At 41.4% G+C, this 16,653-nt stretch overlaps 1 protein-coding gene across 1 annotated transcript in view; it reads right to left on the reverse strand.

The window, feature by feature from the left end:
• The window catches only part of LOC138740629 (tripeptidyl-peptidase 2-like), a 128,386-nt gene that overhangs the window by 21,718 nt on the left and 90,015 nt on the right, over positions 1-16,653 (reverse strand). The window contains exons 22-23 of the mRNA XM_069893545.1: positions 12,675-12,919; positions 7,341-7,419 (exon numbers count right to left, since the gene is read on the reverse strand). Coding sequence (XP_069749646.1) covers positions 7,341-7,419; positions 12,675-12,919 — 324 coding nt within the window. The remainder of the gene's footprint in view (positions 1-7,340; positions 7,420-12,674; positions 12,920-16,653) is intronic.

Here is a 16,653-nt window from a genome sequence, read left to right on the forward strand (position 1 = left end):
GATGTGTCCAGTAAGTACAAGGCCTTCAAAGGCAAAATTTTGAGAGTGTAGAGTTTACATGTTCCTACCAGGATTAAAGGCAAAAAGATACAGGCATAGGGCACCTTGGCTTTCAAGGGATATTGGTGATCTGGTAAAGAAGAAGAGAGACATATACACATCAAGAAGCAAATGAGGTACTTGTAGAAAAAATAAGAAAATACTAAAGAAGGAAGTCAGGAAGGCAAAAAGGAGACATGAGGTTGCTTTTGCAGATAATGTGAAAGTTAATCCAAAGGTTTTCTACAAGTATATTAAGAGTAAAAGGATAGTAATGGACATAATTGATCCCTCAGAGGATCAGAGTGGTCAACTATGAGTGGAGCCTCACAAAATGGGGAAAACCAGAGGTATACAATCCAGTGATCATTGGCGGATATCAGAGGTGGGGAGAGTGAGCAAATTATGTTCTTGGGTGTCGCTATCTCAGAGGATCTTTCCTGGATCCAAACACCTATGGCACAGTGAAGAAAGCATGTCAGTGCCTCTATTTCATCAGGAGTTTGCATAGGTTTGGTATGACACCAGAAACACCGGCAAATTTCTACAGAGGTGTGGTGGAAAGTATACGGACTGGCTGCATCATGGTCTGGTATGGGAACACCAATACCCCTGAGCATAAAGCCCTCCAAAAGATAGCGGACATAGCCCAGGATATTATAGGCAAAACTCTCCTCACTAACAAGTATATCTACAGGAAACGCTGCTGTCGGAGGGCAGCAGCAATCATCAAAGACCCACACCACCCAGCACACACTCTATCCTCGCTCTGCCATCAGGAAAGAAGTATAGGTGCCACAAGACATGCACCACCAGGTTCCGAAACAGCTGTTACCCCTCTACCATCAGAATCCTCAATGACAAAGTCAACCAAAGACTCTTTTAAGGACTCTTACTTGTGAACTTTATTGATTGATTTTATTTGTTCTCTCTGTGTTGCACAGTCAGTTTGTTTACATTCATTATCTGTTTACAGTTCTTTTATTTGTTTACATGTTTACTCTGTGTATAGTTTAGTTTTGCTCTATCAATTAGTGGTAATTCTGCCGTGCCCGCAGGAAAAAGGAATCTCAGGGTCGTATGTGATGCCATGTATGTACTCTGACAATTACCCTGAAATCTGAGATCTTAAAAAGTTTTTTTGCATCAGTATTTACTCAGGAAAATGGCATAGTTCATAAGGAAGGAAGGAAAATTGTATGCATTGGAACATATGGAGATTAAGGAGGTCGTGCTTGGCGCCTTACAGAGAATAAAGGTAGACAAATCCCCAGGCCAGATATAATATTCCCTTGGACCTTGAGGGAGACTAGTGTAAAAATTGCAGGGGGCCTGGCAGATATATTCAAAATGTCCTTAGCCATGGGTGAGGTGCCAGAGGATTGGAGGATAGATCATGTCCCGTTGTTTAAAAAAAAGCTCCAAAAGTAAACCAGGAAATTATAGGCCAGTGAGCCTGACATTAATAGTAGGTAAATTATTGGAAGGACTTCTGAGACAGGATATATAGCTATTTGGACACAGATGGGTGGATTAAGGACCATCAGCATGGCTTTGTGCGTGGTAGGTCACGTTTAACGAACCTTATAAAGTTTTTTGAGGAAGTTACCAAGAAGGTAGATGAAAGAAAAGCTGTGGATAATGTCTATATGGACTTTAGTAAGGCCTTTAACAAGGTCCCATATGGATGGTTAGTTCAGAAGGTTAAGACGCTAGGTATTCATGGAGAGGAAGAAAACTGGATTTGAAATTGGCTGTGTGGGAGAGTGGTAGTGGATGATTGGTTCTCAGACTGGAGGCCTGTGACTAGAGGTGTGCCTGTGTTGAGACCATTGATGTTTGTTGTCTATATCAATGATCTGGGTTCTTATGCAGTAAAGTAGATCATCAAGTTTGCTGATGAGACAAAGAGGTGTAGTGAACAGTGTGTAAGATTTTCAAAGCTTGAAGAGGGATCTGGACTAATTGGGAGAATGGGCCAGTAAATGGCAGATGGAGTTTAATGGAGATAAGTGCGAGGTGTTGTATTTTGGAAGAGCAAACCAAGATAGGATATACACAGTAAATGGTAGGGCACTGAGGAATGTGGAGGAGCAAAGAGATCTGGGAATACAGATACATCGTTCCCTGAAGGTGGAGTCCAGGTTGACAGGATTGAAAAGAAAGCTTTTGGCATATTAGCCTTTATAAATCAAAGTAATGAGTATAGGAGTTGGAATTTTTTTTTTAAAGTTGCTTAAGACATTGATGAGGGCAAATTTGGAATATTGTGTGGAGTTCTGGTTGCCTAACTACAGGAAGGATATCAATAAAATTGAAAGAGTGCAGAGGAGATTTACTAAGATTTTGCCAAGTCTTCAGGAGTTGAGTTACAGGGAGAGATTAAACAGGTTAGGACTTTATTTCTTCTAGAGCAGGGGTGTCAAACTCAAATTCACGGGGGGCCAAAATTAAAAACTTGGACTAAGTCGAGGGCCGAACTAAATATTTATTGAAAATTTTCGACAACATCTGCATGTTTTCTCTTCTTTCAACATATGTAATGTTAAACTTTAGGATATAACTTTAGGAGGATAATGTTACAGGTCAGGAGTAGGTAGCTCAAGTTCACCCTTTGCTTGACCTGAGGGAAACATATTTGGTCCCTGTGGAGATGTAGTCAGCATTCACAGGCTTTGTCCATTTTGGCCTGCATCAGGACTCAGCATTTCCTGCTCACCCTCAGGCTCTAGGCCTCTATTCACCCTTGACCCACCATCCCTCTACCTGACCAGTCCTTTACCCAACCTCTACTCACCCCTCACTCCACTCGCTCTGCCTCCTCTACCCACCCCATCCTATACACGCCCCTCTACTGCCTCTCCCCTCAACCTGTTCCTCCCTCTACCCATTTCTCACCCTCTAATCACCTCTCGCCTACTTGCCCTGCCCCTCCCCTTTTACCTCTTCCCTATCCACCCCTCCTTCTACTCATCCCTCCCTTTAACTGCCCCTCGCACCACCATAACTTCCCCTGCCCATTACTCCTCACCTACACCCTCTGCCCACCCCTGCTTACCCACCCACTCAGGCCCAGCGCGCTGCCGATCAGCCTTTGCGGACAGCCACCATCTCTCTCTTCACGTGCAGGGCCGAACCAGCCATCCCTGGGGTCCGCGCGGGTGCAAGCGCTGAAGGCCGTGGCGACCGGGAGAAGTGCGCTCGCGCTGTGGAAGGGCCGTCCGGTGCCAGTCGCGCGGGGCTCGCGCTGCCCGGCGGCCGTGCGCAGCCTGCCATGCCCGTCGCGCCGACAGTAAATCACAGGCGCTCGCCCATCCGCCGCACTGCTCGACAGGTGGAAGAAGTGACTGGTTGTGCGGGGAGCCTTCCAACTGGTTTGCTGGCTGATGACATCGACAGACTTCTCGTGTTACAATTTCTCGTGTTACAATGGGGAAGGATGTGCAATGAAGGGGGAGGATGGTGGGGGTGACATTACCAAAAAACAGCGTCGGCTCTCGCTGCAGGGCGGGCCACCTCTAATACATTTTTGAAATGATCTTGCGGGCCAAATATAATTATATCACGGGCCAAATTTGGCCCGCGGGCCTGAGTTTGACATGTGTGTTCTAGAGTGTCAATGTTATTGTACAACTGTAACATGACATCCTATGCCCACACCGATGAAGGAAAGTATGCCAAATGTTTTCTTCACATCTGTCGCCATTTTCTCAGAACCATGTACTCGTACTCCCTAGTTCTAAGTGAAAAGAATCTTGGAACAATCTAAGGTTATGAAAGAAGATAAGGAAATGGAACTGATTTGTACAGAACAGCGTCAGCCCTTTCAACCCACCATTCCCCACAGCCATAGGTTTCATTTTGGTGATAGAAGTACTGTCTCGTGTTTACCTTTCACTTGACACTTTAAAATTAGTGGTTAACATTGGGGCATAAAGTGTCTGAAACTCAATCTAAGTTTACAAACGCCAGGCAAGCCACACAATAGTCTACGCAATTGACAGTTGGGGCTAAGAATATCACATCCTATCTCACTGCACACTTGGAAGTTTATTTATTTGAGATTGTGAGCAGTGGTGGCAATGCTGGCTTTTAATGTCCAACTGAGGAGGCAGTTCAGATTTGATCACACTGGCAAGTTATACAAGTCAGACCAGGGAATTTCTTTCCCTGAAGGGCACACTTAACCAGATGGATTTTATTACTGTGATTGGCTCTAATTCAACAATTATTGAATTATTTGAATTTAAATGATATAGTTACCATTGTGGGATTCAACCCTGTCTCTCTGGATTCATGGTCTAAGATCCATGTTGGAAAGTTGTTTCAGTAACAGCCATGACACCACTATCTTCAGTACTTCACTGCCATCCTCCTACTACTTGTGTACTAAGCTCTGCTATACTCTGCTTGCAACCTGAGCATCTCCCTCCCCTAGCTTGATACTGCCTTTTACTCCAATCCTTATATCTCACTAGGTGGTCTGATGATAAATTTTTGTTGGACTACACACCTGTGAAGAGACTTGATATATTACTCTCGTTGAAAGGCCACCAGAATGCAAATTATTGGGCTGTCTCCAAGTGCAAATAAAATCACCCAGTAAAATATTCTTTCACCTCAGTAAGCTGAAGAAACATCAAATATTTGACCTGGAATTCCAGGTGCAGAGAGCACAGCTGATTAATCTGTCCTGTGAACAGAACTGTGAAATCTACTTCCTAATGGAGCAATCACCTGCAGCTACAAATCCTCCAACCAGCCAGAATGAATCATCAACACACAAGGAATATAATTGCAATTCAACACCTGTACGGAGAACTATTATTTGTGTAGTTTAGTTTGTGGAACAATTCTTGTGCAGAGGTAAAGAGCCTTTCCACCTCAGAAAATGCTGCTACATGCAAACATTACTCTTTTAAAGGGACATTCGGTACACCTCTCCAAGATCAGGGAGCACTGATCCTCATTAGACTTGATTTTAATCCTGAAGAGAAAATCCTCGACTGTGGCCAGCAGTGGCTGGTCAACAGCAATTAACCTGCTTACAGATTCCAAGCAAGTAAACAGAAATACACAAGTTTGGTAGAAGGAGAAATAAAGATATGATTTTTACAGCTTATTTCATGAACATAGATGCCACAAAATAATTTTATAACCTATGGAGTACTTTTACTGCAAGTGTTGTGATGCCCAAAATGCCACAGCCAATTTGCACACAAGAAGCTCCCACAAAGAAACAATGATTCTATTTCAGTGACATTGGTTGAGGGATAACAGTTAGCACGTAGAACATAGCCCTTTTGGCCCTTGACATCTGCACTGAACATGATACCCATGTTAAACTAAGTCTACGGCTGCATGGTTAGCGCAACGCTAGTTACCTAGGTGGAATCTACCGCATGGGTTTTCTCCAGATACACAGGGTTAGAAGGTTAATTGATCACATGGGCATAAATTGGAGGTGTGGGCTGGGAGGGCCTGTTATCTCTAAATTAAATTAAAAAACACTTTTGCCTGCACATATTTCCTCATTCCCTGCATACATCTAGAAGCTTCTTAAACACTACTATCATATCTGTTTCCGCCACTGTACTTGGCAGTCTGTTCCAGGTACTCACCCCTCTCTGTGTTTAAAAAATGCTTTGCACTCCTCCTCCCCCCCCCCTTTCATTGCTTGCCCTCCAATATCCTGTGACGTTTTTATGCTGGGAAAACGAATCTGACTGTCTAACCCAGGGGTGTCAAACTCAAATTCACAGAGGGCCAAAATTAAAAATTTGGACTAAGTCGTGGGCCAAACTAAATATTTATTGAAAATTTTCAACAACATCTGCATGTTTTCTCTTCTTTCAACATATGTAATGTTAAACTTTTTCTTATTAAAATAAATGTTTAATAATAGTTTTGGTTAAACTCTTTCCAGAAGAAGCATTAACAAATGAGAAATAAAATATTCAATAAATAATATTTCTCTATAGCCTTTAAGCTCCTTTTAAATGTATTTTTTTTCACAAGCCAACAAGTCAAAAAAACAACAACTTGCTTCAATGAAAATCCAATCTTTCAACTATGAACAGTCCAAAGTTAACCAAAGAAAATATTAATCCAAGCTTAGCTTGCTACACTGTGATTTACTCTGATGCACCTGGGTCTAAACCAGATACTTGGCATCTCTTCTTAGATGCAAGTTCATCAAACTCTGGGGTCAGAGTTTGCCTCCCACCTGTCTTGAAAGGTCCTGTTTTCTGTCTTTCGTTTGGCCATTTTTCGTAAGGGGTTTATTACATGTGAGTTCGGCGACAGATCGCAGATGGTCATGAAAGTAAAGAGAGGAGGTGGGGGTGATTAGCGGGCTGACGGGCCGGCGCCAATGCGTTTGCAAAGCATTCTGGGATTTGTAGTATTAGCTGTGCATGCTCTATACTGTCGCGGTGGCCAGCGGGCCAGCTCTAATACATATTTGATATGATCTTGCGGGCCAAATATAATTATATCACGGGCCAAATTTGGCCCGCGGGCCTGAGTTTGACATGTGTGGTCTAACCTGTCACAGCTCCTCATGGTGTTTAAACTTCTTTCACAATCCAGAGAGTGGAGAGAACTCCCTTACTGTTCACAATAACTGTACAGGGTTTTGTTTTCCCATCGTCCTGGGCAATGGTCAATTGTGTCAAGGGGTGAGAGGGGCAGATGGAAGGAAGTCCCGGAGTGTGAAGCTTCAGCAGCTGAAGGAATGGATGTCAATGACAGATCAAAAAGAAAGTGGGATTCTGGAATTCTTCTTCCAGAGGTTATGCATATTGGTGGTCAGCTGAAAATTGAAAACGATGACTTTGTGATAGTTGTGGCATAAGAAAAATAGAGTTGAAGTTCAGACATACTTTTTTAAAAATTTAAATTTAGACAGCATGGTAACAGGCCCTTCTGACCCACGAGCCCAAATACCCCAATCAACTTACAACCCCTGTGCATTTTTGAGGGTGGGAGAAAACCAGAGCACCTGGAGAAAACCCATACAGACAAGGGGAGATCATGAAAACTCCTTTCAGATAGCACCAGATTCGAACCCAGATCACTGGCAATGAAATAGCGTGGCGTTAACCACTACCCTAACATGCTGCCCAACCACAGCCCATTAAGTGCTACCTATACTCTTGGACCAAATACAGCAAAACCTACTAAAACAATTGATAACTCCAATGAAGAAACAAACATACCACACAGATCAAAGAAGTATCAGTTGTGCACTGCCCACACGACTACAGTAAATATTTACTACAGTAAATAACAGTACTTACAGCTTTTTTGCCCATCTCAGTTTTCGAAAGGGTGAGTGTTCCTGTGAGAAAGCAGCCAATTTCAATTCCTTTTGGAAGTCTGGAGAGATTTTAAAAAGCACGTTAAAAATCATCTTTATTCAATAACACCCAACAAACACTGGAAATGATGCAATTCAGGAATAGTGTAACTGATCTCTCTCAGTAACTCTGTACATGTTCACCAAGTGGACAACTCACAAAAGGAACTTTCTCACTGTGACATGTGACAGTAAACAAACATGAAGTCCTACAAGTGTTGTCAAAGAGAGCCAAGCCATGCCCCACTAATGTTGGGCAGGAAGGAAGGACAGATCACAGGTCTTCTAGCTTCTCCTGTAACCGGACAAACTGTTGCACCTTTTATGCACTCCATTCCTTCTGCTGTGCAACTCTTTTCTTCCTCTGAGCAAGTCCCTCAGGATGTCCTGCTGACACTCCAGTTCTGTGGCTTGCTAGGCAGCAGATGCCAGTGTGATGCCTGCAGGTTCCATGACAGGTGAAAGAGGAGATGCTACATGGATAGGGTGAGTAGTTGGTTGCGAGGCAGCAGGCTCCTTCAGCTATTACACTCAGATTCTGTGTGCTTCCACCTAATTTAGGAGATTGTCAATCCCAAACCCTGAGATACGAGATGGAGGCAAGAAAAAGAGGATTATGAGTGTGAAGTAGGGAAAAATTAGATTGCTATGGAGTAGGTTGACGTAAGTCAGCACAACCTTGTGGGTTGAAGAGCCTGTACTGTAATGTTCTACGTCTTCCAGCCCACTGGTAACCTTTGTTCTTACTTATTACCCTCCACTAGTCATCTCCGCGTTCACGTTTTTTCCTCTCTTTCTCTGGCATCACCTGCCTGTTTTCCAAGTCCAGCCCTCACCTCCCCATCTGTCTATCATCCTGCCTCCCTCCCTGATTTATCAATCCCCAACTGTTTTACCCCTCCCATCCACTCCTCCTTAGACTGGCTATCCCTCTCAACAATCAGTCTTGATAAAGGGTTTCAACCTGAAATGCTGACAACTTTTCCCCCCACTGACGCTCAGTGTTCCTCCAGCAGTTTATTTCTTGCCCTAGCCCACAAGTGGTCATGAGTCAGGGATTCCTACAAGGTGGTGGGAATGCTAAGCTCAGTCAAGTTGAATAACTTCCTCTGTCCATTTAGTCTTCTCTTGTGATAGACATGTCTGTTTCAGAAGTCTGGTGTCAGGCATGTGAACAACAAACCAAGACAGAGCCACGAGTGTCATTAGGGCCAGGATATTGACTTGGGTAGGATCTGAGATTGATTCATTGATCCCACCACTAGAATTGGAATATTTTATGGAGAGTTCAATATCTGAAGTGCCTGCCTCATGTAGATGTCCTCAATGGAGTGAAGTCTAGTGCCTGCGATGTTACGGGCCAAGTTAACAACCCTCTGTAGTTTATTCTTGTCCTGAGAATTGGCACCTCTGTACTAGGCATTCCATCTTCATCATTCATCTATCTGGTTGACCATCAGCTTTGTACTAGGTTTGAGTCTCAACCTTCAAGCCCCTTCTCTCTCAGGTTACCCCCAGCACACCATAGGCAATGATAAATTGCATAATCAATTTATGAAGAGGCGCTCTTGACAATATCAGATGGAGCTGAGCAAATAAGAGAGCAACAGTGAGTCTAAAACCACAAGTGCTTCTTGGAACAAATACCCATTCTTGGCTGTGGACGTAATTACATTTGAGAAAGTATTGGTCATGGGTTGGCACCCTAGACCACTACAGTCCACATACAAAGTATACTCTATTCACCCTGTGCCTTAATTAAAGAAGATTTGGATGGAATTTAAGGAAGATTTTCTTCACCCAGTGGGAAGTTGAAATCTAGAACTCATTGCTGGAGTAGATGATGGAGGAAAGTTCCCCGACAATACTTAAGAAGCATTTAGATGAACACTTGAACCACAAAGCTCTGGGTCTTATGCTGGTAAATGGGATTGGGTAAGCATGGTGGCCAGCAATGAGATTGTGAGCCAAATGGCTTGATTTGAGCTGTATAACACCGAGATATGGAGCAGTTCACACTTTCTCGACTTTTAGTGAGTGGTGGTGCTGTGCAGTGGAGACAGACAGATTTGGCAGATATTAGGGATAAAGCCCATTCTCTTGTTTGCATCCCTGAATGAATCAACAATGATTAGGTTTGCATTTGAATATGTGCCAACAAAAGTATTGTCTTTGACAGAGGAGAGACCGCATTAGAAGGCTCGCCAGCGGCTATACTTCATGAGGTATCTGAAAGGAGATTCAGTATGTCACTGAAGATTCTCGTAAACTTCTACAGGTGTGCTGTGGAGATCATTCTGGCTGGTTTCATCACTGCCTAGTACAGAGGTGCCAATTCTCAGGACAAGAATAAACTACAGAGGGTTGTTAACTCGACTTGTAACATCACAGGCACTAGACTTCACTCCATTGAGGACATCTACATGAGGCAGTGTCTTAAAAAAAAAAAGTTGCCTCTATCCTCAAAGACCCCCCACCACCAGGCCATGCCCTCTCCACTCAGGAACAGGAGCCTAAGGACAAGCATTCAGTTGCACAAGGACAGCTTCTTTCCCACTGCCATCAGATTCTTGAATAATCAATAAACCAAAGACACTGCCTTAATTTTCATGCACTGCTATTGTTATTAGTATTATGTTTTTAATATCATAATGTCATACGATGGTTATAATCTGCATCCTTGTACTAAGCAAAACACTGAATTTCATTTGTTCATGACAATAAATCCTGATTCTGAGTTGAAGAGCATCTCATTTGTCCTGAATATCAGTGCCTGTCAAGTGGAAAGATTATTGGAGATAAAATGCAGTAATCCACCAAGAAAGATTAAGAAGTGTCGAGCCAATGACAAACATGCTTAACTTGTGGTGGCTTGTTCAGATTATAAGAAATAGGAACAGAAGTAGACCATTCAGTATCTTCAGTCTGCTCTGCCATTTAATATGATAAATGATTCAAATACGGCAAATGATTTGAAGTTCACTCTTCCCTGATCACTTCACCTCTCAATTCACTTACTGACAAAAATCTATCTCATTATATTCAAGAAATCAGCCTTTGAAGCTTTCTGAGGCAGAGAATTGCAAATCTCACAAACCTTTAAACGCAGAATGGACTTCCCTTACCCTGAGACTCTGCCTTCTGGTTTCTGCTGCAGTGATGATCATTCAGACTACTGTTACAATTCTTCAATTAATCACCCTTCAGAATTTACCCCAAAACTTCCAATTTTTCTTTTTAATGTTAACTTTGAAAGATCCTTTTTTCATTGCCCTAAACAAATATGTTGCAGATCACAATCGTGGAACTGCACAGTTGGAGTAGTGGTTAGTGCAATGTCTTTACAGCGCCAGCAATTGGGACCAGGATTCGAATCCCATGCTGTCTGTAAGGAGTTTGCACATTCTCCCCATGTGGGTTTTTCCCAGGGGCACCAGTTTCCTCCCACTGTTGAAAAACATACCAACAAAGTAGGTTAATCGGGTGTAATTGGGTGGTACAGGCTCATGAACTGAAATGGCCCGTTACCCTGCTGTATGTCTAAGTTTTTTAAAAATCCATTTCTCCTGGCTTGTTGCCACATTTTTTTCAGAAATGGTTCACTCGGATCATCAACCCTTCTGCCAGTGGACAGAGTACCTCCTTATTCTAACAAACCCTCAAATTAACCTTCTGTTCTCTATCCACATGCTCACGATCTAGTTGCTTTTCTTCCAGATGTTTCGTACTAGGAGAGCAGGGAATGGACAAAATGGATCACATTTTCAGAGTCCAAGTCCAAATGGAACTCTATCTGGTATCATATAGGACACAGAGAGATACAACACAGGACTAAGCCCTGCTTAGGCCCATGGGTCTGTGCTAAACATAGCACCCAATTAAAAGTGTGGTTGTGCATGATCTATATCCCTCTATTCCCTACATATGTCTGTCTATAAGCTCTTAAATACTACTGTATCTGCTTCCATCACTATTCCTGCCAGCCTGTTGCAGGCACACACCACACTCACAGTGTTTAAAAAAAACTTGTCCCGCACACCACCTTTAAACTTTATCCCCCTCATCTGAAGCAGGTGACCTCCAGTATTACATACCTGACAAAGGATCCAGGACCTAACCCTGATCTGCTGAGGTTCTCCAGCACATTTTTGTATTTCACATTTTTACCCTGGGAAATTGTTTCTACTCTCATAATTTCATAAATTTCTATCAACCTCTAGTACGCACAATGCATTTAAATTAGTTTCCTGTTAAACCATGCAGTCACAAGAATATACCTCAGTCATCATTAAGAACTGGTTAGCTGACCACTCATTTACAATTGATAGATGCTGCTTTGGCTACACATTGAAAGTATTGCATTGACTGTAATATATTTCAGAAAGTATTTAGAAAAATTACAATATAGTTAAGTTCTTTTATCTCCACCATCTGTGAGGTCCAAGATGAATTAATAAAAGTTGAACTTTGGGAAATTAAAATATCAAATGGAACAAATATGGGACAATATTCCACTGGCAGATGACTATTTTTGTAAATTACACAACTTTCCGTGGTTTATGCATGCATCTGTTAATGTGCCATACTCTTGATAATTAAACATTTCAATAGCAAACTGCATTTGGATCTGGAGGCAGCTGCTGATGTCACAATTTTAATTGAAACTTGGCACATTATGTACAATATGACAGCTCAAAAAATATGATTATTCCTTGTTAAGGTAACCTGCCTTTAGAGCAATGTGGCAGTCAATTTGTGCGGGAGCTACTAGCTGCAATGATGATTACAGTGGCCAAATAATCCATTTCCAGCCCAAATGAACTCCCCTGTTCTTCAAATAGTCGACTGGAATTCTGCATCCACATAAGGGAGCAGACAAGATCAACTCTTAAAGGAAAGAGCCTGTCACATTAGTAAAATTGCATTATCTTTGCTCTGTTCCAACTGATCTCACTGTAACTCTGTACTGCATTTTTAACTGCTGTGCTCTTTATAGGTTGACTAGCTGGAATGCTCTCAAAATAAACTTTCCTCACTAAACCTTGGTGATCGTGACAATAAACTCGAATTTTCTGTAGTGGAGGAATCCATCAGGAGAACACAGAAATGCCAACTTCATTTTATGCAGCTGCTCAAAACTTGAATTTACCACTTTTTACTTGGAGACACGAGTTCTCCTACTGAGCCACAGAAATGGACAGTGAGCTACCCATTTTTACAACTTTCATACAGTCTGATTTTATTTTATAACCTCTTCTTTTTACTAATTTCTTACTTGTCATCCGGTAGTGTAGTGACATAGAATGGAATGGTGTATTTTGGATCCAGTGTAATGCTGCCAAACTTGTTCTTGTTGAGTAAGGCATTGACGTGGGTCCGGTACACGTCCAGGTTTAATGTGGTTGGGAACTTGCGGCTGATGTGGAAAGGCAAGTCTGTTAAGTGCTCCAATTCACTCAGCAACTCGTGCCGAATCTGGAGGCGAATCACATAGTCCCCTTTATCCAGCTTCAGGGAGTACTGTGAAGAAATGCAAAGTGTTTAATGATAGGCTAAGCTGGAATCCTCAGAGCTACTGCAATATGTTGAGACAGCATCGTGATTTCATCCGTAGGATTAGTTATGCAACAAGTACAACTAAGAATTTACAAAATATGTACTTAAAACCTATCACGATCATCTAATTTTTTTTAAAATTGGCTTGTAAAAAAAAAATCAGAAATTAAAACTCCAATACAAGTAAACGACTTTGAAATTGTTGGTTTGCATTGAGCCACAAATGGTTCACTAATTTTTGTTTAAAAAAAATTGCAGCCTGAGTCTCTGAAAGCAACACCTGAAATAGAAGGCACTGCTAAAAATATTCACCCAGTCACTCAGCATCTGTGGAGAGAGAACAGACTAAATATTTCAGGTTGATGTCTTAATATTTTTGTCAGGATAATGTGAGATAAGGTCAATGATCCAGAACATTAGATCCAAAGGTGACCTATTTTTAGTACTTTACATTATTTTACTCCAATCTTACTCCAATGTGTTAGCTGTTCAATGGATTTGGCCAAACAAGGCACTCAGATGTTCTAAAACAGTAACTGAGGGTCAACGAGTGAGATCATAAGAATTAGTTTGAAAAACAGATCAGTTGTTATACTGGATTGCACTTTTTTCTTGACTAATATCTCATCTATTTAAGCAATCTCTTAGGAATTCATCACCAACAATCACTCAAACTTCTCTCTCAAGCAAAACAGTAATGTGTACTTATCTTTCACCTTTAACATAGTAAAATGTTCCAGGTCCTTTGAAAGGACTATAATTTACCACTTCAAGTGAGTGGATATGGCTCCCATTTTCTTAAACACAGTTTTCATCCCATCAAAGCATTGATTACTCAACTATATCGCAAGCCTCAACACAGTGGTTTTCATTCCATTCTGACCCAAAGTCTTGTGGAATCAAATCTACAACATTTTAGGAACCAAAGATCTTTGTGGAAATTTTGCTTTAATTAGCTCTGTCATTCAAAGGACTTTTTGGTCCCATGATGCACAAGTGCCCCAACAACTCATTGCTAAACAAAATAATCTGGGGATAGTGAGAGGTTTTTATTGGGCAAATGTGATGGCCAATTTCTTTCCATGAATACAAATGACAAATTCATCTACATTAGCACTGCTGATTCAGATTTGATGGTACTGGAAACATTATCTGGCTCTCTGTAAGTGCCATAATTTTCTTTTTTATATTTTTTTATTTTTCACACTGTGAACCATATCAACCAAAATACATACAAACATTTATCTCTTATACACAGTGGCATTTTCTCCCCTTTCTTTCCCCCCTACTTTCCCTCCCCCTCCTTCCCTTAGCCCCAAATGTTCCCACCCTCTCTGAGTTGCCCTTTATCCCCTGCCGGGCAACCACACCTCCCCCCGCCAGAAAACACTTTTTTTTTTAAACACATATAACGAAATTCACTCTTTTTTTCCCCTTACTTCCTTTCTTCCCTTCTCTTTCCCTTCTTTAGTTCTTACATATACATTATTTTTACATCTTTATGTATATTTTATCACCGTTCTTCATTCTTGTTACAACTCTTCATCTCTCCTTCTGACCTGCAGGTGTTCTGCAAATTCTCGTGCTTCCTCCGGATCCGAGAACAGTCTGTTTTGCTCCCCAGGGATAAATATTTTAAGCACAGCTGGATGTCTTATCATAAATTTATAACCTTTTTTCCATAGGATCGATTTTGCTGTATTAAACTCCTTCCTCTTCTTTAAGAGTTCAAAACTCATGTCTGGGTAAAAAAATATTTTTTGACCCTTGTATTCCAATGGTTTATTGCCTTCTCTTATTTTATTCATTGCCCGCTCCAGTATATTTTCTCTTGTTGTATATCAAAAATTTAACTAAAATGGATCTTGGTTTTTGATGTGTCTGTTGATTCGGAGCTAGCGTTCTGTGTGCCCTTTCTATTTCCATTCCTTCCTGCATTTCTGTCATTCACAGGAACTTTGGGATCCATTCTTTTATAAATTCCTTTATCTTCCTTTAGGCCCACTATTTTTATGTAATTTCACCTACTATAATTTTCCAACACATCAATTTTCTGAGCTAACAACTCTTGTGACTTTTTTATCATTTTCTTCTAATTTTCTTCTTAAGTCATTCATTTCCATTAAGAACAGCCGTTTCTCGTTCTTCCACATTTTCTACTCTTTTCCCTATTTCTGTCATGACCAGCTCTAATCTATTCACTTTATCTTCTGTTCTTTTCATTTTTCTTTTAATTGCACTAAATTCTAATGTCAACCATTCTTTTAATGTTCTCATTTGTTCTTGAAAAAAAAAACATTTTCTATATTCTGTCCATCTGTTTTGCCTTCTATTTCTCTGTGCAGATCTTGGTCTTCTTTTTCCTCTTCTTCTGTGTCTGTACCTGTGTCTGTGTCGTCTTCTTCGCTTCTTTGTATCTGTGTCTCTTCTGACTTTCCTGATGAGTTGCTTGTCTCACTTTGCTAGGCTCCTTCTTGTTTGGCTTCTTGCTATTGGTCCTCTTCTTCTGGGCTACTCATCTGTTGGGCCTCCTGTTGCTGCTCTTCTTTCCTTTCACTCCCTTTCCTGTCACTTTCCTCCTCTTTCAGCTGAGAGCCCTGGTGTCGGGCATCCCTCAGCTGGTCACGTTGTGTTTGCCCGCTCCTCGGCTGAGCCCCCTTCCCGTCGGTGTTCTCCTTCTCCTTAGTAAGCGCACTGTACATGCGCGACTCCTCGCACATACGCAGTTGCGCATAAGTGCCATAATTTTCCTGAGAGGACATTAGGGCTTTGGCTTAAAATCCTATCTAAAGGACAATTTTAGGTGCTGTAGAACTGCACTGAAAGGTCTGTCTGAGTCATGAAGGGTTATCAGAGTGTGGATTGGAGAATTAGGGTTAGAACATTCTATCCCTAATTCCTGCCTGTGCTCCTTTTGAGAACCTCTTCTCCATTGGTAGTGAGTTGCTGAATTGTCATGGAGGCCAGTTACTGTACACTTCTCTCCAACCTGCAAGATTACGGTTGAAGAGTGCAGCACAGAGTAACCACACATCCCAATGCAGTGTTAGAGGTGCATCTGTTGAATGCAAAGGTTGTCATGTCATTTGAGGTATCAAGACTCTGTGGCATTATCTGAAAGACAGCATTCATCTCACAATATAACTGGAAAATAAATACAAATTACCCATCAATCACCATGCTGTGGACAAAATGGTTGTTTTCCAGTGGACTAAAAGAGCCTCAGAGTAGGTGTTCAAAATAGTCCAGTCCACGTACAATTATAGGGAATTTATGACACAAGAGGATATTTGACTCTGAGATGTCTTCACCCTAATCCCATCTTCCAGCATTCAGTCCATTGCCATGCAGATGTTGATTGTTCAGTTACACATCCAGTACTTAATGAATGTGAAAGGTCTTACGCCTCTACCATAAAAGAAGAAGCAGTTCCCAGACCCTGAAAGAAATACATTCCTCATCTCCCAACCAATTACTTTAAAGCTATGTTCAAGTTCAGGTTCAAGTTTATTTGTCTTCTGATTGTACCAGTACAACCTGACAAAACAGCAGAACAGTGCAGGCATACATACGTACAAACATAATACACAAATAATTCATATACTGTACACAGTACATATATTAAAATAAATATTAATAAATAGTAGTCATGGAGAGTTCCAGTCATTCAGTAGTCTCAATGCTTTTGGGAAGAAGCT

This window comes from Narcine bancroftii, chromosome 8 (genome assembly GCF_036971445.1).
Source record: "Narcine bancroftii isolate sNarBan1 chromosome 8, sNarBan1.hap1, whole genome shotgun sequence".
NCBI classification, from domain to species: domain Eukaryota; kingdom Metazoa; phylum Chordata; class Chondrichthyes; order Torpediniformes; family Narcinidae; genus Narcine; species Narcine bancroftii.